Source organism: Mesoplodon densirostris, chromosome 13, assembly GCF_025265405.1.
Source record: "Mesoplodon densirostris isolate mMesDen1 chromosome 13, mMesDen1 primary haplotype, whole genome shotgun sequence".
In the NCBI taxonomy this organism is placed as follows: Eukaryota; Metazoa; Chordata; class Mammalia; order Artiodactyla; family Ziphiidae; genus Mesoplodon; species Mesoplodon densirostris.
In genome coordinates this window covers 9,464,451-9,490,344 of record NC_082673.1, presented here as the reverse complement: position 1 = coordinate 9,490,344, position 25,894 = coordinate 9,464,451, and the positions used below count along the sequence as shown (strand labels likewise).

Here is a 25,894-nt window from a genome sequence, read left to right as displayed (position 1 = left end):
AGTTTTGATTTTCTCATATTCAGAAAGAAAGGAGCTAGGTTCTCTTTTTTTTTCTTTCTTATTTGTGTTTTCATCTTTAAAACACAGTTATCATGCTCAGGAAGGTGATCTAGGGCATTTTCTATTCCCTTTAAAGTTACTCAGCTTTTTTAAAGTGACACAAATTGTGCTATTTTCCTATTGTAGACATACTCTTAACCCTTTGCTTAATCTTCATCACTAATTTGGTGGAATGGCTGTTTACTCTTCTCAACTACAATTTGGCTTTCCTGAAGTCTCTTTCAAAGTTTTTGTAATTTTTCTATTACTGTCTGCTCAGAATCACTGGTGGCTTTGTGTCACTACTGCTGGGCTCATTCAGAGGAACATTTTATTCTAGAGAAAACAAGATTTTTAAAAATTCTGAAAACACCTCCCTTTTCTATTTTTGGAGCTCCCTTTTCATTTTTATTTGGCTGAATTTCCAGCTTTTGTTTCTCTCATGGGTCCAGATCTCTGGAAGCAGATGTTCCCATAATCAGTGCTGACAGTTTCTTCCCACTTTAAAATTTTCTAAGAGTAGATAATATTTAAATAATGGCATAATGAATTTCTAAAATCTCTTTGGGGTCAATAAAGCAGAATAGAATGGCTGAGAGGAAAAATATTGCTTAAAAAGGTAAGGACTAAAAACAGTTCTAAGAATCTGTCTAAACAGATATAATTTTTCCCTTATGTAATACATTTTTTCTCAGTTATCCAATTTTTTCCCAATATATTTTTATCATTCTCATTTAAATCTAGCTAATGTTCTACTTTGCTCAATAAATCAAGTGACAAATACTTGTTGACTTTTAAGTCTCTGTATAATTCATTTTTACTGTCTGCTTCTACAATTTTGAAAATTTCCCCTTTGAATATTCTTTTTTCTTTTTTAAAAATAGCCTCTATTATTACTTTTGGTTTTCCCATTTCTAGGGCAGACTCCATCCCCAAAATGCCATTTTTTCTGAGATCATTTTATAAATTCTTTTCCCTTTCTATGAATTACTGTTCAAAGGAAATTGAATCTGATTGTATTCTTCCCAAGATTAAATCCACTCATTGATTGCATGTCATCTAGCAGAGTATCCCAGCTGGAGAGGCCTGAGTAGGGTGTGGGTGTGCACGTACACACTTGCTGAGCAAGCCTTGGGGTAGCTAGCCCTTTGGGGTGGTCTTTTATTGCTTGGAAAAAGTAATTTATTTATCACAGAGTGCCTTATAAATGTTAACTTTCTCTATAAGTGCCAAGATATAAAATAGGTTGGGACTCACTGGTGTTAAGACAGAATCCAAGGTCCCTCAAAGATTGACCCCGCTGTTCACTTAGTGAACTGAACATACCCCACTACTCATCACTTCCTGAGTATCCCATGGTTTTCCCAAGCTTTTTTGACATACTTTTGCCAGTATTTAAAATGCATTTCCTTTGTTCCCTTCCTCATGATGTAATATTCTTCATATAAGACCATGTTCTCATGCTCTGAGCAGCCATGCTTGGTGCCCTGACACACAGTTAGCCTCTGCTTATTTTTTTGTGTGCTTCTGATTCACTTTATATAGACCATTATCTGCACTTTACTCATCCATAATTATTTATATGCCTTGCTCACTTATTAGAATGTAAGATCTCCTGGGAAAGGGACCAAGTCTTATTCATTTCTGTATCCTTGTGGGTCTAATACACAGAAGTCTTTCAATAACTGTTTCTTGAATGAATGAATCAAATCAATACAGGATTAGCTATTTAAACATGTTTAAAGCCCTAAAATTAATCACTAACATGCTGGAACTGGACTATACTTTTGGATATGGACAGGTTAATGACCTCAGACAAGAAGAGATTTGGGAGAAATGCTGAATCCAATCAAGCATTTAAATATCTACAAGAATTGGCAACCTACCTAGAATATAGAAAGAACACAGAATTCCGTCAGGAGCTATGGTTGAAAGAAGTCAGTGTAATGTCAACAAAGCATATGAGTCATGTGGGAAGACATTAAAATGTTTTAAAGGGTTAGTGAGTATAAAACCAACCAGAAAGAGACTCTTAATCGGAGTAAAGTCTTGTGTCTACTCAAATCTAACGTCATCTGAGTCCTGATGCTGTGGGCGGCTGAATTAATCACATTTGAAGGGTATGGAATGAGATCTCCTTTTACTCCACCAACTATTTCAAAAAGCTCTGAAAATCCATTCGTGGAAAGTGAGAATCCCCTTGGAATTGAGGTCCTGCTTCCCAGCTGAAAATCCCTTAACATATAGCAAACTCAAATTGCTTGAGATGCTTATTTGTTGGAGAAATAAATTTCAATATTTATTTCAACATTGTGGCTCCATCATTTTAAACATGTGGCTTAAAAAGCTTCTATGTTGGTCTGTATCCAACAGGCAGAAACAGGAAGAGCATGGAGAACCACATGTGGAAGTGACGTGGGCACTAGGCCTGGAAATGGGCATGTCCCTTCTGCTCACATTCCATGATCTGGAGTTCAATGTCATGGGACACCTAACTGCAGGGAGCCTGGAAGATGCAGCCCAGCTGTGTGTTGGAAAAAGAACACACAAATGGCAAAGACCTGGCCAATCTCTGACACAAGCATTTTACATTCAAGCTTTGCAGTTGACTGAACTGTATGTAGCAAAGAAAGCTGTTCTCTGAGTACACCATTAACACTAATCTGGACTTTTTGTTCTTATAATCAAAGAGAGAGGAGAGAAAAAAGAGAGCAAGTGAGTGAGAGAGCGCGAGCTCCTGTTTCCTCCTCTGAGGAAAAATGTGGACAAAACTGAAAGGCTAGTTAGGTATAAAATTTAGAATTAATTTACTTTGTGCCTCATACACCTTAGAAGGAGAGATAAATGCTTTTACTTCTCTCCTACTTTATCTTCATGTTGGCATCCAAGTTATTGGTACTCCCAAATACCTCACTTAGACCAGTTTCAAATATTGCTCCCAGAAAGAACATGAAATTATTCTTTTTTAGTCACTAAAATGCTTAGTATAAAACACACGAAGGGACTTCCCTAGTGGTCCAGTGGTAAAGAATCCGCCTTCCAATGCAAGGGAATGCAGGTTCGATCCCTGGTCAGGGAACTAAGATCCCACATGCCGCGGGGCAACTAAGCCCATGCGCCACAACTACTGAGTTCGCGCGCCTCAACTAGAGCCCATGTGCTGCAAACTACAGAGTCCACGTGCCCTGGAGCCCTAGCGCCACAACTAGAGAAGAGAAGACCTGCACGCCACAACTAGAGAGAAGCCCGTGCACCAAAATGAAGAGGCTGCATGCCTCGATGAAGATCCCACGTGCCGCAACCAAGACCTGATGCAGTCAAAACTGAATTAAAAAAATAATAATAATAAATAGATCTTTAAAAAAAATAAAGCACACGAAGATGAGTGTTCTATATATGCCTCTTAGTGTTGGTTACTTGCATGACATTTCTTCAAAGGAATTATAAAATCTGACTTCCATTACATATTTGGTCCAAGAGTATAGCTCTTGAGAATATTGTGTGCCATTTTGCTATCTAAGAGGGATGAACATCTATTTCATTGTTTGGTCTTACTTTAAAATGCCTCTGTTTCATTGTCTGATCTTACTTAAAATGCTTTAGTGTAACAGTGAGAGTATAAGCTATATACTGGGGATGGCAAGTTAACATTTTAAGGACTTAATGATAAAACATCACTCCAAAAGCAGCCAGGGTCAGTACTTCAATATGTGTTACCTATGTTTGCATCAGAAATCTGCTTAATTTGCATGAGGATAATACAAAAAATTTTTAATTGGTAAAATAAGTGCTCTTTGGGACTTCACTGTTGTCGCAGTGGTTAAGCCCCACGTTCCCAATACAGGGGGCCCAGATTCGATCCCTGGTCAGGGAACTAGATCCCACATGCATGCCACAGCTAAGAGTTGGCATGCCACAACTAAGGAGCCCACGTGCCGCAACTAAGACCTCCTGCAACCAAATAAATAAATATATATTTTTAAACAATAAGTGCTGTTCAAGAGATGGGATTGCCTGGGAAAACTCAAGAGATGGGGTTGCTTGGAAGCCAGAAGGGAGTAGTCAACAGTGACCTAAGTCACCCATTACAACGAAGCCCGTTAAGATCTAAGTGAACTTGACAATTAGGAGGTCATGGCTGGCCTTCGAGAGAGCACTTTCAGTGATAATATAGGACAGAAAGCCCAACAACAGAAGCCCAACAGCCGCGGCCTGACAGTGGATAGGAGGTGAGAAAGTTACACTGTCAGTCTGGACTATTTTGTAGAAAAGTCTAGATGTGGAGGGAAGAAGTGTGAGAGACAGGGAAGCTCAGTGTATACCGGGTGGGGAAACAGGGTAATTTCTTTTGTTTTGTTTTTAAACTTCTGTGGCTTTATTCATAAACTGAGGAAAAAGTTCCAATGAGAGGAAGAATCTGGAAGAGAGAAGGGAAAAAGAGAAAAAGTTAGGGCGGCAGAAAGAGAATCATTAATGAAGCAGGCCCCTGAATACATGGGAAGGATGGACAGAAAAGCCACAGAAGCCCGGGGACAGAGTGAAGGCCTCCTCTTCTGTCAGGAAGGAGAACATCATGGATAAATACGGACAGTTCCGATGGGAGAGAGACCCTAGGAGCTTGTGGGCACCCATGCCTACTGGCTTTCCTTTTCTTTGCTGTAAAGTCTTAGCGGGAGAGTCTCAGCGCTGGGCGGGCAGAACAGAGGAGGACAAGGGTGCAAGGATCACGTCACCTCTCTGGGCTTCATGTCCTCATTGCTAAAGTGAGAGTAAGGACTCCAAAGGCTCGGGGTAGGGAGCACTCATACTGCAGTTTTAAGGGACCCAGAGAAGGCACAGACTCAGAATGGGTGAGAGGAGGGGGGAGAGGTGGCCGGCGCACGTGCACACGTGTGACCTCATGGGGCTGCCTCAAGGCCAGTTGGTGCAGCACGTTCTTCTCTGCAGCTCAGGGCCGGCTGGAGAGACGAGGGCTCAGCCTACCCCTAGTGGGGCGAGCAGAACAGCTCAGTGTGAGGATTGAGAAGTGTGTGTGTGGCGGGCGTTGCAATAGGGATATTGAATTTAGAATTAAAATGGAAACACACGGACCCTGTCGGAACGCTGTTAGCTGCTATCTCGCTTGGGCTCCTAAATGTTCCCACTAATAACCCACAATAAAACCATTGCCCAGGCTCCACATAAAATCCTCACAGCCCATTATTTTTTTGTCACTGCATTTAGGGTGCCGTGAGGATGTGATTTTTTTTTTTAATGTTGAGCCTTCTTTTTATTTATTTATTTGTATTTTTGGCTGTGTTGGGTCTTCGTTTCTGTGCGAGGGCTTTTTCTAGTTGTGACAAGCAGGGGCCACTCTTCATCGCAGTGCACGGGCCTCTCACTGTTGCGGCCTCTCTTGTTGTGGAGCACAAGCTCCAGACACACAGGCTCAGTCGTTGTGGCTCACGGGCCTAGTTGCTCCGCGGCATGTGGGATCCTCCCAGACCAGGGCTCGACCCCGTGTCCCCTGCATTAGCAGGCAGACTCTCAACCACTGTGCCACCACGGAAGCTCCTTCTTGAGCAAAGGGCATGCCACACAGCTTGGGGCTGTTGGTAACCAAGAGAACCTGACAGCTCCGACCTGTCTGACCAGGGATGGAGGGAGGTGAGATTATGTCTCCTTCAAGCTAACAGGCATCTGTGTAGAGTGCTTGCTTTAAGGGGTGAGGCTGATGCTTCATAATCCCTGGGCTGCTAATCTGGATCAGAGAGATCGAGATGTTCTGAATAGCTGCCTATATTTACCATTTGTAAATGAATGAAGGAAATGTGATGCACTTGATGGTACCTTGAGATAACCCCCAGCTCTGGGCACCATCTACAGGGCTGTGGTGTTCGAGCTGAGTGCCTTGGGGATCCCCCAAGGGGTGATTCCATTTGTTAATGGGCGCAGACCTAGATATTGGCAGAGTGACGACCACCTTCATTTAAATAATTTCTAACATACAGTTTCAAGTGGGAACACAGAAAATTAAACCCCCTCTGGGGTGTCGGTGTTCTCTGCTTGTTGGTGCCAACTTTCTGTCAAAACAGGCCGCAATTAGTAGCCAATGAAAACTTCCAGGAAATATAAGTGTACAAACCATTTATACCTTATTGCAAATTAGTCAGATTTTTTTTCTATAGTGCAAGGAATGGGAAATTTAAATTTTCATAAGGTGTGAGGACAGAGATATGAGAGATAATGTAATGACATGAGGGCATTTTCCTTGCTATGTGTTTTGTACATATTTGCACAGAATTTCACATCTTATTTGTATGACAAATATTTACTGATTTCTTATGATGTTCCAGAAACTGAACCAGGTCCTTGGATCCCAGGGTGGGCAGGGTATGATCCCTATGCTCTACAAGCATGTGGGGAACACAGTTAATTAAAAAATAAATTGAGCCCAGGTTCAGAGGGTCTACTGAGGCCTAGGGAAGAGGGTGTCCTGGGGAAGAATGTTGAAGAACACGTACTTGAAGGGAGGTGACCGTGTCTCATCTGGTGACTGAATAGATGTGGGAGGTGAGGAAGAGTCAAGGAATGTGCCCAAGGTTCTAGCTTGTTTGAAGAATGGTCATTCATATAAATGGAGACAGAGAATAGAAACGGAAGAATTCTCCCCCACCTCTGCCAATGGAACTGCTAACCAACCTTCCGAGTCCATTTGCTTGCACAGTTCTTCATTCAATACTCACTCATTATCTATTGTACAGAGTGCCCATTATGTCAGGAAATGGGCGAGGCCCTGGGGATATCATGACTTTTAAAAATTACAGTTGTGTTAAATGTTTCCAAGGAAAATGCAGTGTGCAATGAAACCATATAAGAGTATATCCTGGGTGCCCTCAACTAGCCTGGGGAGGGTGAGAGGGAAGTGGCTAAATTGGGGAGAGACAGTTAAGCTGAGATCGGAAGGATGTATATAAGTTAGTGAGTCAACAGAGGGAGGAACGGGCTTGGTGACTGTAGGAAAACAGATGTAGCTGGAGATGAGGAAGTGAGGAGGGAAGAAAATATGGCTGTGGATAGTCCCTAATTAGGTTGAAATATAGGGGTTTTGGGTTGGAGAGACATGACCATCTGGGTTCCACTTCACCATGAGGTTAGCTGACTTTGGAGCTTGTTCTAGTAAAACGGCTTCTCTAGTCTCCATGGAAAGTGCCCCTCTTGAGTCACTGGTTTGGGTACTTTGGTGTTTATGACATTCTTCTTGAGAGATACTGTCTTCTTTTCAGCTTTGATGAGGTATAATTGACAAAACTGTAATATACTTAAAGTTTACAACATGGTGATTTGATATATGTATACATCGTGAAAGGATGCCTACCATGGACTTAATTAACACAGTCGTTATGGAGACAGACTGTCTTGCTAACCTGCCCAAGGACTGGAATCCTCTCTGAACCAGAGCACTATAGTTAGAACCCTATTCTGTGCGGCCTGACCTTCCCATGTGTGGGGCTGGCTTAGGTCTCCACCCTGTTGGACCCAACTTTTTGACCGTACGTCTGTCCCCTTGGCCGTATTTTGCATTTGAGTTCACTCTATGGCACATCTATCTTCCAAGTCTCTGTTGCCTCCCTGATGTCTTGTCCAGCAGTCCATAAACTCAAGCTCTTGCTCTAATGTGGTATAGTGGAGGTTTACTCCATCTCCCTATATCTGTTTTTCTTTTTAAAGATTTTTTGATGTGGACCATTTTTAAAGTCTTTATTGAATTTGTTACAATATTGCATCTGTTTTACGTTTTGGCTTTTTGGCCCCGAGGCATGTGGGATCCTAGCTTCCCAGTCAGGGATCTAACCCACACCCCCTGAATTGGAAGGCGAAGTCATAACCACTGGACTGCCAGGGAAGTCCCCATCTCCCTATATCTTGACCTTCAAAATTACTAAAACTCCATCTGATTATGCTAAAGAGATGCAGGACCTCCATTTGTTAAACATAAATATTTGTAAGTTGGATGAAGGTGGTCGAAAGGTACAAACTTCTAGTTATAAGATAAATATAATAAATACTAAGGGTGTAATAACAACATGATTAATATAATTAACACTGCTGTATGTTTTATATGAAAGTTAAGAGAATAAATTCTAAGAGTTCTCATCACAAGGAAAACTTTTTTTCTTTCTTTTGTTTCTACATGCAATGATGGATGTTCACTAAACTTATTCTGGTAATCATTTCATGATTTATGTAAGTCAAATCATTATGCTGTACATGTTAAACTTATACAGTACTGTATGTCAATTATATCTCAATAAAACTGAAAGAAAAAAATTGTAAATGTACCAAGCATCTCACTAAATTCTGAACATAATCCTAACACTTCATCAAATTTGAGAACCTTGTAATTTTGAAATCCATTTTGAAAAATGAGTTGCTGGGCCAAGAGAATTTACTAATAAAATAAACTTAACTATCATTTAAAAATATTTTTATTATTTTATTTTTGGCCACGAGGTGCAGCTTGCAGGATCTTAGTTCCCCAACCGGGGATCGAATCAGGGCCCCTGGCAGTGAAGGCACTGAGTCCTAACCACTGGACAGCCAGGGAGTTCCCTCAACAATCACTTTTTTTTATTAGATGCTATGTGCAAGGCATTTTCTAGGATCTAGAGTTATATCTGGGAACATAAAGATTCTGACTGCAGAGATTTTGTATTCTAGTAGGAAGGTTAGGTAGTAATTTTGTAGCTGTTTGGCAGAGTTATTGGGACATGCTTCAGGCTCTAAATCTAAGCTGTGGTGAGGAGAGCTGTAACTCACCAGATTGTTACCAAAAGAAATATATACTCTCTGAGAACCAGTAGATTCTTCATGGCTTATTGGACCAGTACTATGACTCCTTTGAAATATTGACTGTGACCACGGGATCATCCTTACCTGGGTCTCATGTATTTCTCCATCCTTGACTCTCACAAATTTCTCCTGTCCCTCCACCCTTGTATGGTCAGGCCACCCAAGATGGCTGTTCGCTTGCTCTCTGTACATCCCCTGCTGGACCAGTCCCTGCTTCACCTACACCCTACCCACACGACTGACCTTCCTTCTTAATCATAGAGCTTAATCAGTAAATGCCGGTGTACTTGCCCCCAACCCCTGTTAGTAATTGTTCTAATCTTTATATCAAAATGTCTCCACTATGTTAGTTTGTCAAAGGGGTGGTGAGGGGAGTGCTTTTCTGCTGTTTGCCCTGGTAACCAATTAGTCAACCTGATAGTGGGATGTCGCTCCAGGTCCCTTTCTGCTTCAGACGTGTAAGATCCCCCATTCATTAAACCATTGATGTCTCTGTTGCTGACTCTGGGCTCTTTCTTCTGTCTTGAGGCTGGGCCTCAAGGGGTCAAATGGTTGTATAAAGAGCTATTTTGAGATTTTTCCATGTAAAATGTTGAACCCACATCTGAGGAGTTCATTTCCTTTTCAAAAACTAATGCTTAGGATTTTCGATGTACATTTCTCCTGCCAATCAACATATACAGCCCAGGCTGGCCTTTGTGAGCCCGACAGACATCCCATTCACAGTTTGCAACCTAATATCAGAAGAAGTAGTGCTAGCAACAGCTCCTCTGAAAAAGCCTGGCAACATTTATACAGGTTAATACTATTTTTCAGTATTTTTTGCCTCCCCTCTACACTTCCTTGAATTAAAAATGTTCTTTTTAGTAAATCTGACAAGGCACTAACAAGCCCACAAGTTCATTTCAGCAGTAGATGGCTCACACACAAGATGTTGACTTTTTTTTAATGGTTATTTTTTATTTCATTTTTTAACATTTTTATTGGAGTATAACTGCTTTACAATGGTGTGTTAGGTGCTGCTGTATAACAAAGTGAATCAGCTATGCATATACATATACCCCCATATCCCCTCCCTCTGCGTCTCCCTCCCACCCTCCTTATCCCACCCCTCTAGGTGGTCACAAAGCACTGAGCTGATCTCCCTGTGCTATGCAGCTGCTTCCCACTAGCTATCTATTTTACCTTTGGTAGTACATATATGTCCATGCCACTCTCTCGCTTTGTCACACCTTACCCTTCCCCCTCCCTGTGTCCTCAAGTCCATTCTCTATGTTGACATGTTTTTACGACTACAGGTTCCAAATAGCCTGGTCCCACAAAAGTGTTCACAGAGATTGATAGATTTTAAAAAAGGAAATAAAAAATGAAATATATATAGATAGGCTTTTTCATTAGAATGAATGATGAAAAGTATTGACCCTACCTAGCAGTACTCTTGCTTTTGTGAGCTTTTTATTTCATTGTCTTTGACCTGAAATCATAGTCTTTATAGGAAATTGCTAAAGAGGCTGAAAGGTAACTAAGAAGATGGGTGGCTGGAAATAAATGTTTCCTCAAGCATTTATTACCCTTCAGAAATGTCCATCAGAAATGTCCATCTATACGCCCATAGAACCACTTAAGCAGTGCAGAGGAGAGAAGCAGGTAGTTATTAATTTTTAAGGCTGGCTGACAGCTTTCAGTCCAAGAAAGGCTTAACTTTGCATTTTGAATAAGACAGAGATTTTCATTAGTTAGAATAGAAATCGAAATGATAAATGATATATTGTCTGCCAAAATACTGTGACATTACATTATCTACTTGCAGTTACCTTTCAGAAGAAGCTTTCCAGAAGCATACTTAGATAAATTGGAAGGCTACCAGTATTATTTTCTTATTTTATGTTTAAATTTTGGAAACATAATTCAAAGAACACATCTTCTCGACTGTGGGTTGGAAAGGTCAGTTCATTGTTGCACCCGAAACCTAAGTGTTGGCACAAATTGTACTAGTCTATGAGATCATTGCAATTGGTTTCAGACATTTCTTTTTGCTCACATCTGCCTTCTGAAGACTCTAGAACAATTTAATTAAAATTACACTCTGATTCCTACTGCTTTCAATAAAAAATATAAAATTACCCTCACTTGAGAACTATCAGACTAAAAGATTTGTGATTGCTTTCTACTGTCATCTTGCTCCCTGCCGATTATCATGTCAGGCTGGTCTAGGGCATGTTTACTTTGTTTTGAGCACCCAAGACCCTTTTGGCTCTAAGTATTATTATTATTATTATTATTATTTTTTTTTTGCGGTATGCGGGCCTCTCACTGTTGTGGCCTCCCCCGTTGCAGAGCACAGGCTCCGGACGCGCAGGCTCCAGACGCGCAGGCTCAGCGGCCATGGCTCACGGGCCCAGCCGCTCCGCAGCATATGGGATCCTCCCAGACCGGGGCACGAACCCGTATCCCCTGCATCGGCAGGCGGACTCTCAACCACTTGCGCCACCAGGGAGGCCCTCTAAGTATTATTTGAATTGATGGTAACATAACTACTTTATACAGATGTCTCTTGGTAACTTAATGTAGGGCCTTAATAATAAACAGTACAATTAAACCATTAATAGAATAGGCTGCTAGCAGGTGCTTCAATGCTGGTTTGATGGGCATTAGAATAGCTGATTCAGAGGTTTCTATAGAGAAACTTAAGCTAGTTAAAGACTCTAAAATCAATAAAACTACAATATCTGCCAGTAGCAATATGATCCATATACACTGACATTATTTCTCTTAAAAAGGCTGATAGAAGGTCAAAAATCTTTTACCCAATTTGGATGAGCCTTTTATTTTGCATGACATTTTGCATTTCCAAGTTTTGCTTAAAGTCACAAGCTTCAAGGAAAAGCCCTTTATATATTTATTCTACTAGATAAAAGAAGATTATTGATTAATCTACCTGTCCTCACACAATAAAATGGGGATGAAACATTAGCATCATTTGAGAACCTCTAATCAGTTCGGTGAGGAGAAGAAACAGGATCATTTTGGTACCTACTCAAAAGTACTTTATAAGGTATTCAGCTGGGATTTATCAATCAGTGTATCATTTTGGGGGAAGAATTTATTCAGCACCAATTCTAATCATTTTTTTCGTTTTCAATTACAGTTAAAATTTTTCTTGCTCAACCGGTTGTTTTTTGGCTGTCAGGCTGTCTTAGCTGTGAGTTGGAAGCATGCTGCTGATTTTCTGTACATTAACTTTGTCAAATTGTGGAGCTACTAAATGGAACACCTGAAAATGTACTTTTTGAAGTTAACCTCATAGTCAAAAGTATTGTCATTACAACAGCACTTTTGAAATGTCAGAAACTTTCCAGCTCATCTAGCATTAAAAAACAAAACAAAACAAAACAAAGCCCCAAGCAAGCACAAAAGAGATGATGTGGTACATTTGCGTGTTTTCACTGCCTGATGAGTTTAATCTCAAGGTCTAATATTTCTTCCAGTTGGTTAAATAAATCCTCATTGTTAACTGGATTCCAGTTCATACACCATGCACTGTACCTATTTGGTGGCAAGCACTCATCAGACCCTTTTGGAGTTGTGTTCTAGAAAGAAGTCGTAATGGCTAGCTAGACACTTATCCTCATATTTTTAAGAGTCAACTTTGCAACCCAGAGAGTATCTGTAGTGGTATAACCAAATCCCTGGGATGGTTGGGTATGATCTGTTTATCTAATAATTTATTTTTTTAAATTAAAATTTTCTTTGGTATTACATGAACCCATAATGGAGTGGTGCCAAGAAGTGCCTTAGACATTAGCAGGTGCTCCATAAATGCCACTTGTTAACCTATGTTGCTAAATCTCTACCCACATAACTTTGGGTAATATGTCTTTTTTTTGTGTGTGTGTGTGTGTTCTGCTAAAATGTGACCACTTAACTTTTTATCATTCCATTAATTCTTTTTCAGCATCTCTCTTTTTTTTTTTTTTTTTTACATCTTGCATTGAAGGTTGTCATTTTTAGTTTTCTCAGAGTATTTTATGTAGTTTATGTATGTGTAGTTCTTGGTAGACTGTTATTGTATTGATGTTATTGCTATTAGTCAGATTTCAAAATTCTGCAGCCAGCATACTTACAATTAGTGATGGATAAAACAACCCCAATTTTCTACTCTGAGAAACGTTTAGGTCTCTGATGAAAAGTTACTAAAATGAAACAACAGCCATCTGTAGGTGTCCCTGTCTCTGAGCATCCTCCCACATGACTTGGATTGAGAGTTTCAATACTTAGTGCCATCTTGTTTGTGTGCAGTATAGTTTGTAAATGTTTGATTACTATGCTGATTTTCATCATTTAAAATTCCAAATATAAAAGATTTCATGGTCCTGTAATGATTAGTTTTGGAAGCTATATCTCAGATAAAATAAACCCACAGGTAGGTAGAATAATACTTACAGGTGTCCTCTTCTTCCATGAAAATACTGATCACATAACAGGCATACACAAAACCAACCAACTGCAAAGGAGAAAAAAATATCTTAAAAATCTAGGACAGATGTCCATAATTAAAAAGCCTATGTAACCAATAGACAAAGAATACACAGTATTATCGTCTATGAATTTGTAATAGAAAAAAATCTTAAATGCTATTTAAATGTTTTAAAATAATAGCTATGATTTTAAAGAACCTTTTCATTTCTACTTAGGTTTAATAGCTTTCTAAAGTAGTACACAGAAATGGGAAAAAAATTGCAGATATTTCACTTAGATTTTGATTTGGGATTTACAGTTCTTATATTGCAAAATCACCACAGGTTATTCAGAACATCTATTTCTAAGTTTTGACTATTTGTAGAGCAATTTGTAGCTACTCTCATTATTACTACAACTATTTTAATGTTTAATTACCACAAAGGGAATCAAAATATGTTCACTGTAAATTAAATACCAATCATTTACTTAATTGTGGAAAATGCTCTGAGAATGTAAATTCTATTTGAATACTAAATTGTTTTGTTAATTATACACTGCCAGCCACAAACACCAGATATATTGTTCTTCTTTCTTGACTGCTCCCCCTTTTTTTCTGCATCCCGTCCCTTTCCTGATTAGTAACTATTTGAACCTGTCCTTTGGAACTCAGGGAATGTTTAAGAGACTGAAACCTTTTTCCTACTAGGAAACAGGGACACGAAAAGGCTTTTGTACCCAAGGGGGCCTCACAGTCCTGCTTGGTTTTAAGGGCAGGGATGTGTATGTGCGCCCATAGTCCAGGAGCAAGGCCTTCTGAAGAGAGCTGGCTGTGCTATTCTGGAGCAGGACCCTACCCAAGAGAACAATATTCCTTTGAGTTCTTCTGCAGCCACATCATACAGGGGGGTTCCTGTTCCCTCATGGGATATTGCTAGTACTTTAGTAACACATGAAGTCCTAACGTGTAGCCATGGTGAGGCTACCAGAGTCAAGCCACATGTTAGATATTGTTAAAGGCTGGGTTTTCTTAGGATTTTAGAAAATAGATAGGTAGACAGATAGAAGGAAAGAAATAGGAGTAATATTTTCTCCTTATGCTCCTATGGATTATCTTGTTCATTCCTTTTAATACACGTGTTCTACTTTGGATTCCTTTATGTACCTCATTAGATTTATATAACCTACTGTGGAGAATTGACTTTGAAGATGACCCTTTTGCTTGAAGAGCAGTGCAATGAGTTCAGCTGACATGAGTCCTAGTGACAGAAACAGGCAGATCAGATATCTTTTGAACCCTAAAGAGCTAGACCAAGTGACAGCCAAACAAATCAAGAGTTTCTCTGTATGCAGTGTGACTAGGATGGCGGATACTTTGGGTCTCTTCTACTCACTTTACAAGGAGAAGGGTAGTAGAAGAATGGATGAATCATGTTACAATAGAAAAATGTCTGAACTAGTTTTGTTACTTTTGTTACAGACCAACATTTAGATACTGCAGTGTTTATCTTGGACGTTGCTTATTGAATAGTTAGGCCACAGATGCTTGATAGCTTACATAGTTCAATCATTTTTCCCCTACAGCAAACTCAGCTAAGTTAAATCTCACAAATCATTATTTTTCCATCTAAGTAGGTGAAAGATAAGCAAACTGTTTTGATTGAGTGCTGTAGAACTTTTCTAGTATAAAGCTAAGGCCTTCATGATACCTCAATACTACAATGAATATTATTTTCCTACTTTCCTAATAGACTATACATCTCTACAAAAAATCTATTTACACCTTTATGCTGATTTGAAGTAGAATAAATTATTATTTTGTCTTCATTGATACCTTTTGAGATGACAATGATGTCTAAAGTGTATATTAGCATATTATTAGCCTCTTTGACAGGGAACATATTTTGGTGTCTTCTAACATTAGCTCATTCCATTTGATATGCTGGGTCCATTGGCATTTACTGGTTGGTTCATTGGCATTTACTGGAAGAAAGGCCAGAGGATTGATGAGAAGGGTCCTTGAGAGCAAACTCGGTGAACTCAATGCTAAAACACTGTTTTCATACATCAATATGTAGAGTTAATTTGATGGGGTTGAAAAAAATCCCATCCTGATAGAGAGATTTTAACTTGAAAATGAAGTCTACCCCGCCCTTCTCTGGTTTGCCTTCCAGCTGTTACAAGAGACCTGGAAAATAGTAACTGCTAATGACTGTTCCATAACTTGCTTTGTTACATATTTATACATTTAAAGGAACAAATCTAAGCAACCTCTAGGGACTCTTTTTAATACAAAATAAAAATTTATTTTTTTGCAAGAAACTTTTTAATGATTCCAATACAAGTTTCCTTCCAGGCTAAACAAAAAGGGGTTGACCAGATGGCTAACACTGAAGAACAAATGCAAGTTATTTAGTCCTGATTCCATCATTTGAGTAAGTGCAGTTGGAATTTAGGGAGAGGTTTGGGGTTAGGATGAGACATTGAGCAAGTTAGAAGGACTGCATAAGAAGATGATTATAGATGTACTTTTATAAAGGCAAAAGGAGCAAACTCAACTGAATAATTTTTCAAAAAAAATGTTTTTAGGGCTTCCGTGGTGGCGCAGTGGTTGAGAGTCTGCCTGCTGATGCAGGGGACACGGGTTCGTGCCCCAGTCCGGGAGGGTCCCACATGCCGCGCAGCGGCTGGCCCCGTGAGCCATGGCCGCTGAGCCTGAGCATTCGGAGCCTGTGCTCCGCAACGGGAGAGGCCACAACAGTGAGAGGCCCGCGTACTGAAAAAAAAAAATGTTTTTACTTAAGTTTTAGTTATTTTGTATTTCTTCCCTGTGTTTTAGGACCATGGATTATTTTAAAATTATTGGGTTAACTGTGTTTCTGAAAAGATTGTCTATATACTGAAGATAATTCATTGATAGATTTATTTCTCTTTTTCCAAATGAGTCTTTTTCTTTTTTAAATAAATTATTTATTTATGGCTGCGTTGGGTCTTCGTTGCTGCACGTGGGCTTTTCTCTAGTTGTGGTGAGCCAGGGCCACCCCTCCTTGCGGTTTGTGGGCTTCTCATTGCAGTGGCTTCTCTTGTTGCAGAGCACGGGCTCTAGGCACACGGGCTTCAGTAGCTGTGGCTCGTGGGTTCCAGACGCGCAGGCTCAGTAGTTGTGGCTCATGGGCCTAGTTGCTCTGCCACATGTGGGATCCTACCAGACCAGGGCTCTAACCCGTGTCCCCTGAATTGGCAGGCAGATTCTCAGCCAGTGCGCTAACAGGGAAGCCCCCAAATGAGTCTTCTGACAAATAGAAAGTAAGATCAGCCTCTTAGTTATAGTGATACCACACTATCCTTCCCTATTCAGTGAATTATTTTTTATTAATGAAATGTGAGAACACCCAGTTTTTAAAGAACAGAGCAGTGCATAGCAACAGAAAATTTGTCATATCCAATTGTTTACTAATGGATCTTAATAATATCTTGAGCGATGTAAAGAAAGGAATTTTGGCTAAGTAACTGAAATATGCAATACCATTAACCAGAAACAATAAGATAAAGACATGCCATATTAGACATATTAGACCATTGTCCAGGCCTTCAAACAGAATTTGTCAGACATAATCTCAATATTATAACAAATGAATTAACTAAAATATATCCTTTTAATTTTGCTTTATTGACTGGCATACTAATAAAATATTTATTCCCAAAATTACTTTTGCTATCATGATTAACCAAATGACTGTTTAACTAATAATGTTATTCTCATGAGAACATGTCTAGACATCATGTTAATCACTTATTTGTAGAAGCTGACTGTTGTATAGTTCTTGGTTTCCCAGAACATGAGTTGAAATAGTCCCTGTGGCTTTCTGCTTATCTCCAAGAAATGGAATAAAATGCATTCTCGCCAATAGTGAAGACACATAAAATAAATATCAGGATAATAATCCTGATTATTTCTGCTTTAAATAAAGCTTTGAGTCACTCGTTTTAAAGACACCTCTTTTCCATTAAAAACATCCATCTCTATAGTTGTAATATTTAAATGATTTTCTCCTCCATATTGTAAATTCTGACTGCATAAATTCCACCTGTTTCAATATATTAAATGGATGTAAATGGCATAAGACTAGATTCCAACACCATTTTTTTTTTTTTTGCGGTATGCGGGCCTCTCACTGTTGTGGCCTCCCCCGTTGCGGAGCACAGGCTCCGGACGCGCAGGCTCCGGACGCGCAGGCTCAGCGGCCATGGCTCACGGGCCCAGCCGCTCCGCGGCATATGGGATCCTCCCAGACCGGGGCACGAACCCGTATCCCCTGCATCGGCAGGCGGACTCTCAACCACTTGCGCCACCAGGGAGGCCCAACACCATTTTTTTTTGATGAAGGGATTGATTAGTTTTTGCAAGTAAGATTTGTATATGAGATTGATTTGTTTTGCCCTGCCGGCCTTGTATAAGGATTGACAGGATTAGGTTTCTCACATGCAGATACTAGGATGACAACAATCCATTGTCTGTGTGTCCTGCTAATTGTGGGTCTTGGTAAAAATGAGTCATCTCTACAAGCCTGAGTGTCTTAAGGGATCAGTTTTAGGTGAAGTGGATGGGTGAGAAAAGCTCATTTAGGGAACTCAGAGAGAAGAGCTTTTTCAGACCTAGCCTTAGGGTGAGAGAACTGAGGGGTCTGAGGGAAGCCAAAAGGATTCTTGAACAATAATAACTCCCCAATACTTTCCCAAATTTCCCAGCATTCATACCAACATTTAAGCCCTAAAGCTTAAGAGAATCCATAAGGAATGACAGAAGTTTCTCTATTTAACACAGGTTCTAAACAGCTCTTTGTTAGTCAGCTCTTCCTCAAGTCCACAATGACTTTATAAAAACCTTGGCCATATATATGTGCTAGCATATTTGTTTCTGACGAACCTAAGAGCAGGACAGGAATAAAGATGCAGATGTAGAGAATGGACTTGAGGGCACGGGGAGGGAGAAGGGTAAGCTGGGACGAGGTGAGAGAGTAGCACTGACATATATACACTACGAAATGTAAAATAGATAGCTAGTGGGAAGCAGCCGCATAGCACAGGGAGATCAGCTTGGTGCTTTGTGACCACCTAAAGGGGTGGGATAGGGAGGGTGGGAGGGAGATGAAAGAGGGAGGGGATATGGGGATATATGTATACATATAGCTGATTCACTTTGTTATACAGCAGCAACTAACACAACAATGTAAAGCAACTATACTCCAATAAAGATGTTAAAAAAAAAAAAGGAGAAAGATGGAGGAAAAAAAAAGTCTTGGCCAAAGCTGGCCCTATTGGAGGCAGGCAGGCAGAGACTGACCCGCTTTGCTCTGTGTAGGACTTTGTCCCTATTGAAGTCATTAAGTTGGACACTTGTGAGCAGAAAGCTTCTGCATGTAATTTATTTGGGTTAAGGTGTTAAGTTACTTATAAAAGGAAGCATAGCTACCTAATGTCAAGAATGTGCAGGGTTTGGAATTTTACTCTACTTTATAAGCTAGCAAGTTAGCCTGTTACTCTTTCATGGGTGCTGGACCAGAGACCAAGGACTTTATTGCTCATGGCACAGAAGCCAGCACAAGCTTCACACCTCTTTGTTGTATTCCCCATGCCCCTTGGGCCATGATGGACCCCTGCACGTATAGTGGGTTGTGTTGAGGAGAGGAATATTGAGTTACTGTTTTTTAATTGGAATATAATTGCTTTACAATGTTGTGTTAGTTTCTGCTGTATGATGAAGTGAATTAGCTCTATGTATACATATAGCCCCTTCCTCTTAGGCCTCCCCCTCCCCCAATCCCGCCCATCTTAAAGCATTAGTCTAAGTAAAAAAAAAGACAAACAATAGAAAAATGAGCAAAGAACGTAAATATCTAAGCTATACAGAAAGAAAGAAAACTAATAAACTGTGGAATGATGTCATACATCAGTCATAAATTAAATGCACATTAAGAGTACAAGGAAACTATGTTATCACCAAATTTGCAACATTCTTTTTTTTTTTTTTTGTGGGTGTGTGTTAGCAAAAGTGGTCAGATAGATATTCTCGTATACTACGTTTGGAAGAAAAAGTTGGCAAAAAAGTTATACTCTTTCACCCAGTAATTTTACCTCTAAAAACCCATCACACAGAAATATTTTAAAAATCTCTATAGTGATTATTATTATTTTTTGAGTTACTTTTCTAGCAAGAGGAAGCAAGACTACTCTTTGTCAGGGGTGGGATGGGGGAGACGTTACCTCATCCCTAAGGGTTGCTAGTTGAAAACACAACCCTGAGAAATGGTTCAGGCAAAGAGTGATGATAATTTGGAGGTCATCAGTGTATCTATAGATAGTATTTAAAGCCATGTGACTGGATTAGATCACTAAGGAAGTGAGTGAAGGGAGAGAAGAGGTCCAGGGAATAAGTCCTGGGACATATTACATTTAGGGGTTGGAGAGAAGTTAACTCACCAGCAAGAGACAGAAAAGGACTGACCCAAGGGATACAGAGATACAAGAAAGCCAGGGCTATTGGCCGCATCCAAGGCCTCTGATAGGTCAAGGACAACGAGCACTGTGTTACTGAGGGCTGGGCTGGGTAAAGTGGAGGAAATGGGAGACCCTGACAGAAGTGGTTTTGATGGAGGGTGGGGCAAAAATCTGATGAGACTGGGTTCAGGAGGAAATAGGATGTCAACGATTGTTTCAAGGAGTTTGCCTAAAAGGAGAGTAGAGAAAGGGACAGCAGCTGGAGAAAGATGTGAGGTCGATGGGGATTTTTGTTTTTGGTTTGAAAAGTGGGCATTACTACAACATGTTTGTTTTCTGATGGGGATAAACTCTTTTTTTAATCATAATTCACAATTTGGGGTCATGGAGACCAAAGAATCTCTCGCCTGTCCAAGCACACATGCACTTTTTATGTCTCCAAGCCCTCTCTAATCCTGCTTCAACCTGGATTTCGAGGCTTATCCCCCACTCTTCTCTGCCATAGCCTGTGCTCCAACTCCCCACACATTCCTCATTCTCTGCCTGCCCGCCAACCCCTGACCCGTTCTCATATCTCTGCTTGCCCATCCTCTAAGTCCTGAGGTTAATGGCACTTTCTTTGATCTCTCCAGTGGATACGCCTCTAGTCTGAACTGTCTCAGAACTTTGTTCTTATATCTCCAGTGGCGGTTCCCAGCATTGCTTTGTATCATAGCTATGTGTGCACTTCCCAGTAGACCCTTGAAGGCAGGAACCCTCGGAGAGAGCTGATAGAATGGCCACATCCTCTGAGAGTCCTGACGTGGTTCCTTCAGGAAGAGGATCTGCTCCTTCCCTTACTTTGGCATGGCCTCATGTACCACGCTGAAGGCACATTTCACATGATTATACAATCTGTCTGCATGTCTGTCTCCACCACCAGGCTCTGGAGAGAACTTTTTGTCAACTCAACTTTGCATTTCGGACACACTGCCTGGTACAAAGAAGGTACTCATTAAATGTTTATGAATGAATAAATGATGAGCAGCGCTGTATTGCAAAGCAAAGTGGGGGCAGGGAAACCAGTATGGCTGAAATAAGGTGGGTGAATATCACAATTCCAGCGTGTTAGCAACGCTGAAATTCCCACAGGGTTCCCGGGTCACTCAGCCAACGTAAAAGCCAGCTCTGCTCACCACAGCAGTAGCTTTCGTATTGACTTGATAAGTTCCACAGATTTTTGCTGTTTTGCTTTGATACCATCTGGGTCATGCAATAAACACGAGAACAAGCCAATGATTGTACCATGTTAGACAGATGGATGTATCGTAAACATGTAGAAAGAAAGGGGATTTTAGGGATATTAGTCTATTTCCACTTATGAATTAACTATTGGTTGATTTTACATGAAACCAAACTTTTGAAGCACATTAAAAGTAGCTACAGGTATTCCTGAATACATGCTGCTTCCTTCACTGGGGAGAGGAGAAATAATATGAGGAATAAGAATTTTCTAGCCACTTTACTAAAGTGATCAGTGGTTTTCATAAGGAATGCTGGTGCTCCAACCCTCACTGCAAGTCTGAATGCAGCCTGCCCTCTTGTCAGGTCAGGATGACAAACAGAATGTCCAGGCACATGACACATGGTTACTGATTTGGGAACCTTCTGACTCCTTCTTTTAGAAGGGGTGTGGGCTCAGCTTTGTGCAATGGCTCACCCTCTGTATTGGATGGGACAGCAGGCATATCCTTCCTTCCTAGGGAGATACTTAAAAACTCTGAGGCTGAAGAACAGGCTGCAAGTGGACAGTCTCATCACACAGAGCTGTGTGGACACGTTTCTTTCTCTATGGCTTCCAGGAGGGCTTCTTCATGCAACTGTCACCCATGTCCATCTGTTTTCTCCTGTGTGCCCAGCAGAACAAAAGTCTGGGAACTTAGGATCCTCAGGGGAGGAGGCCCCCAGAGGGACTGGCTTCTTATTTATATGGATGACTCTAGGGAGAGTATCCTCGGAATCCTAGTAATTCCTAACCTATTTGTTTTTTAATCAAGCTGCTCATACTTATCCTTCAGGAATCCAGAATTTGTTATGTCTGTTTATGGAAGTGTCCTATGCCAAGTGAAGCCTGAAATTATTTGAAGACATTTGGTTCACTCTCCTAAGAGTCCCACTGGCACCCTGGGCTCCAAATGAATCAATGAATATGGAAATAAGTTGTTTTCTCTACGATGACCATAAAAATATACACTGGCAACAGCATCACATTACTTTGGGCTTTGGGGATTTATTGCCCTTATGTGTATGAGAAGCACTTGTGTAGACAGTCAAAATGGAAAACAAATGGTTTGCTGGCTTCAACCAAGGAAGATAAGCTTTTTAATGACATGCTTTTATGATGCAGACACTCTGCACAAGCCAGCTCAGCAATCTACAGAGGACACACAAGTTACTCTGACTTGCAAAAAACTTTGTTCTCAGTGCATTTCTGGTGTCAAGTCATTGAGGAATAAGAGCATTGTTCAAACAGGACAAACAAACAAACAAGTCTATTTAGGTAACTCATATCTGGGACCTTTCTAAATGTCCACTGCCAAGCTTGATGATTCTTCAATGGCATCATGTAAATAGTTTGGTAGGGTCATAGTACCTGAGTGTTACGAGGTAATTTGAAGAAAAATGTTTCTACTAAGAAAAATGTCTTCTAGTTTTTACCCATTTTATAATCTTAAACATAAACCTAAAAGTCAATTTGTAAATGTGTGAGATGCACATAAATGTAGCTTGGAGCTAAAGAGTTGCTTTTGTGATGGTGTTGGAATGTGGTGGGTAGGGTCTTGGGTGAGCATATATGGGGACTTACTCCAGGTCACATCGAGCTCTGACCCCTCCATACCTGACCCTCTACATGGAGTCAGGTCTAGGGAACTGGAGTAAAATCTGGGCTTGGGCACCCACTCAGACCCACCTCAACTTGTCTGTTCCATCTTGAGCTGTTGACTTCACTCCCTAGCAACTCAGACCTCTAGTTCTGATGACTCATTTTGAATTTGTTCTTTGGCTTACTAGAGCATGTTGACTCTTCTTGTGCCTCTCAGGGTCAAGGGTGGGCACCCTCAGTGTCTCAGGAGAGACATTCCTGCCAATACACCCTCAAATCCAGCTTGCCACTGGACCACACAACCCGACAGTGGGACGTCCATCTCCAAATCTTATGTATTGAGAACGGAGGTCCCCAGAAAGGCAGTGGATGGCAGAGTGGCCGTGCTCTGAGCCCCATCTTAGGTAGCCAGGCACTGCCCCAGGGCATACAGATCTGTGTGTCTGTCCACTGCCACCCGCTTCCCACTGAGGAGCTGGCTCAGTCAGCAAGGGAGTCGTTGAGAGGATATTAACAAATGGCAATGTCTGGAGCCCTATCGATTGTGGACACTGCTCCCACCATCCAGGGACAGTCATGCAACCTCCATAGACTTCTCAACCCCTTGTTGCAGATGGAGTTCTATGTGGATATATAGACTTTACAGATCTTAGGAGAACCCAAGAGAAAAACATGCATTCCTCTGCTTGGACGATCTGTGGAATTTAAGGGGAGACATTTTGCAAAATTGAAGTCTACTTGTCTGTAATCAGTGGGGTTTTCACAGGTTTCTTAATCCATTTGAGGGATGTATTTGAAAGTCCCATCTAGTGACATGTGGCAGGAGCTGTGATCCACTTGGCTGAATTAGTACATGGAGTCCATTCCACCTAATTCCCTTCTTGAACAGGAGACCGAATGAGACTGTGGTCTAGTTCTGAGAAGGCCCCAGGGTGTTCTTTGTGAGCAACTGGCTGCAGTACCATTGCACCAGCCTTTGTAACTATTGAACCTTTGAGGGAAGCAGAGGCACAGCCTAGGATCTGCCCGGACTTCACTGTTCTGCAGCAGATCACCCATCCTCCCTTCAGGGCCAAGGCGGGGGAGGATCCCATGTCATGGACCGCCTGACCTCTCCCAGTGGTCTCTGTGATGAGGACTGCCACCTTGCCTGTGTGCAGTTCCTGCACCCTCTTTGGTTCTGAGCCTCTGTATCTCTTTTCTCATGACTTCTAGAACAACTTCAGGGTCCCTGGGACCAATGATCTCCTTTGAAGGGATTCCGGGAGTTCCATTTAATGCTTGGGAAATCCACAAGAGGCAACTCTTGCTTCTGGTATTGCTCCAGTGTATCCGGTTGTCAGGAGGGGTTTCAGCCTTGTTCTCGGAATCCAGTGCTTATCTTACAGTTAATGGTTATGCTGGTTGAGAGTCCAGCTTTGTGGTTGGAGAGATCTCAGTCCAAATACTGGCTTTGCCACTACTACCTGAGCAACCTTTGGCAAGGTATTTGACCTCTCTGAGCCTCAGTTTCCTCATATATAAAATGGGGAACATGATCATATTAAATACTTCATTGATTATTGTGAGGGTTACTGAGCTAGTGGATGTTTAGTGCTTAGCACAGGGCTTAGCAGGACACTATAGGTCCATTGATTCATTAAACCCTTATATCTTTAAGACCCAAGTTCTATCATCATCTTCATTCTATGAAGGAGAAAACTGAGGCACAGAGGTTAATCAATTTGTCCCCAAACCACTTAGGTAGGAAGTTACACTCTGACTCTGTAACCCATGATGTTGACCTCTCTCCTTACTGCTGCTGTATATACAGCTCTTCTACAATCCAAAGCTGCATTTACTCGGCAAAGCAGTTACAAACTCCTTTATACTATAATCTCGAGATTTTTCTTTTTTAAAAATTTATTTATTTATTTATTTATTTATTTATTTATTTATTTTTGGCTGTGTTGGGTCTTCATTGCTGCGTGCGGGCTTTCTCTGGTTGCAGTGAGCGGGGACTACTCTTTATTGTGGTGCGTGGGCTTCTCATTGCAGTGGCTTCTCATTGCAGAGCATGGGTTCTAGGGTGCGCGGGCTTCAGTAGTTGCAGTGAGCGGGCTCTAGAGGGCAGGCTCAGTAGTTGTGGCTCGCAGGCTCTAGAGCGCAGGCTCAGTAGTTGTGGTGCATGGGCTTAGTTGCTCCCAGCATGTGGGATCTTCCTGGACGAGGGATCGAACCTGTGTCCCCTGCATTGGCAGGCAGATTCTTAACCACTGCGCCACCAGGGAAGTCCCAAGAGTTTTTTCATAGTAATCTTACATGGGATTAAGTACTATCCAGGTGTTCACGCACCCCACTGCTCACCACATGCTCTGTTCTTTTAAAATGATGATTTAAACTTTCCAAAGCATTTAAAAAGCCTGAGAAGTACAAGATTTGAGTCAAAAGCATAAAATAGTTCCAAGATGCTTGTGTCTAATAATCTGGAGTTTTTAGACTTTACTTTTAGTTTTACTAGATACTTTTCCAATACAATGAGCAACAGTCATCATTATTCCTTATAATATGTTGAAATCATTAGAAAGGAGGCGGTTTTCACTAATGTTATCCATTTTCTTATTGTCCAAACTAAGAGTTTTTTCCTAAGATGGCTTTGGAATGATCCCAGAACTATAAGGCTGTGATATTCCTTTCAAATTCTAGTGCCTGTCAGGGTCCAGGCAAATTCATTATTATTGGAGTTTAATTGATTGCTAAATGTTTTGTTGAAATTCAGGTGCACCATGTATTTAGATCCAGGCACAGTCTAGCAATCATTACTGAAAATGCAACAAGGTTAATTCACTATGATCTACTCTTAGAGAGTCTGTGTTGACCTCTAGGGGTTCTATCATTTTTGTTACTAAGAGTCCTTAAATAATGTGTTTAAGAATCTATTCCATTGTAGGATGGTGGAAGGATCGAGTTTTCTTTCTCTATAATTTGTGAAATTCATCTTTCAAGAAATGAGACAGTTGCCCAGGTCCAAGAAGGAAAACTTAAAGAACCACCCAAGCAGCAATCTTGGTTCTTTACCTTTGATAAAAGTGAATTGCATGATTTATGGAAGATGGGACTGAGCTCTGAGTTGTACAAGCCACACTAAAGCTGGTGCAATCCAAATATCTCAAACAGAGCCATGTGCTACCAGTGGGGTCAGTGGGATTCTCATAGGAGCAGCTG

The 25,894-nt window shown here is 40.9% G+C and overlaps 1 protein-coding gene across 1 annotated transcript in view; it reads right to left on the bottom strand.

Annotated features, from left to right (window-relative positions):
* Positions 1-25,894, bottom strand: part of NKAIN3 (sodium/potassium transporting ATPase interacting 3) — a 288,607-nt gene that overhangs the window by 10,281 nt on the left and 252,432 nt on the right. Inside the window, exon 5 of the mRNA XM_060115709.1 lies at positions 13,315-13,375. Within this exon, the coding sequence (XP_059971692.1) occupies positions 13,315-13,375 (61 nt within the window). The remainder of the gene's footprint in view (positions 1-13,314; positions 13,376-25,894) is intronic.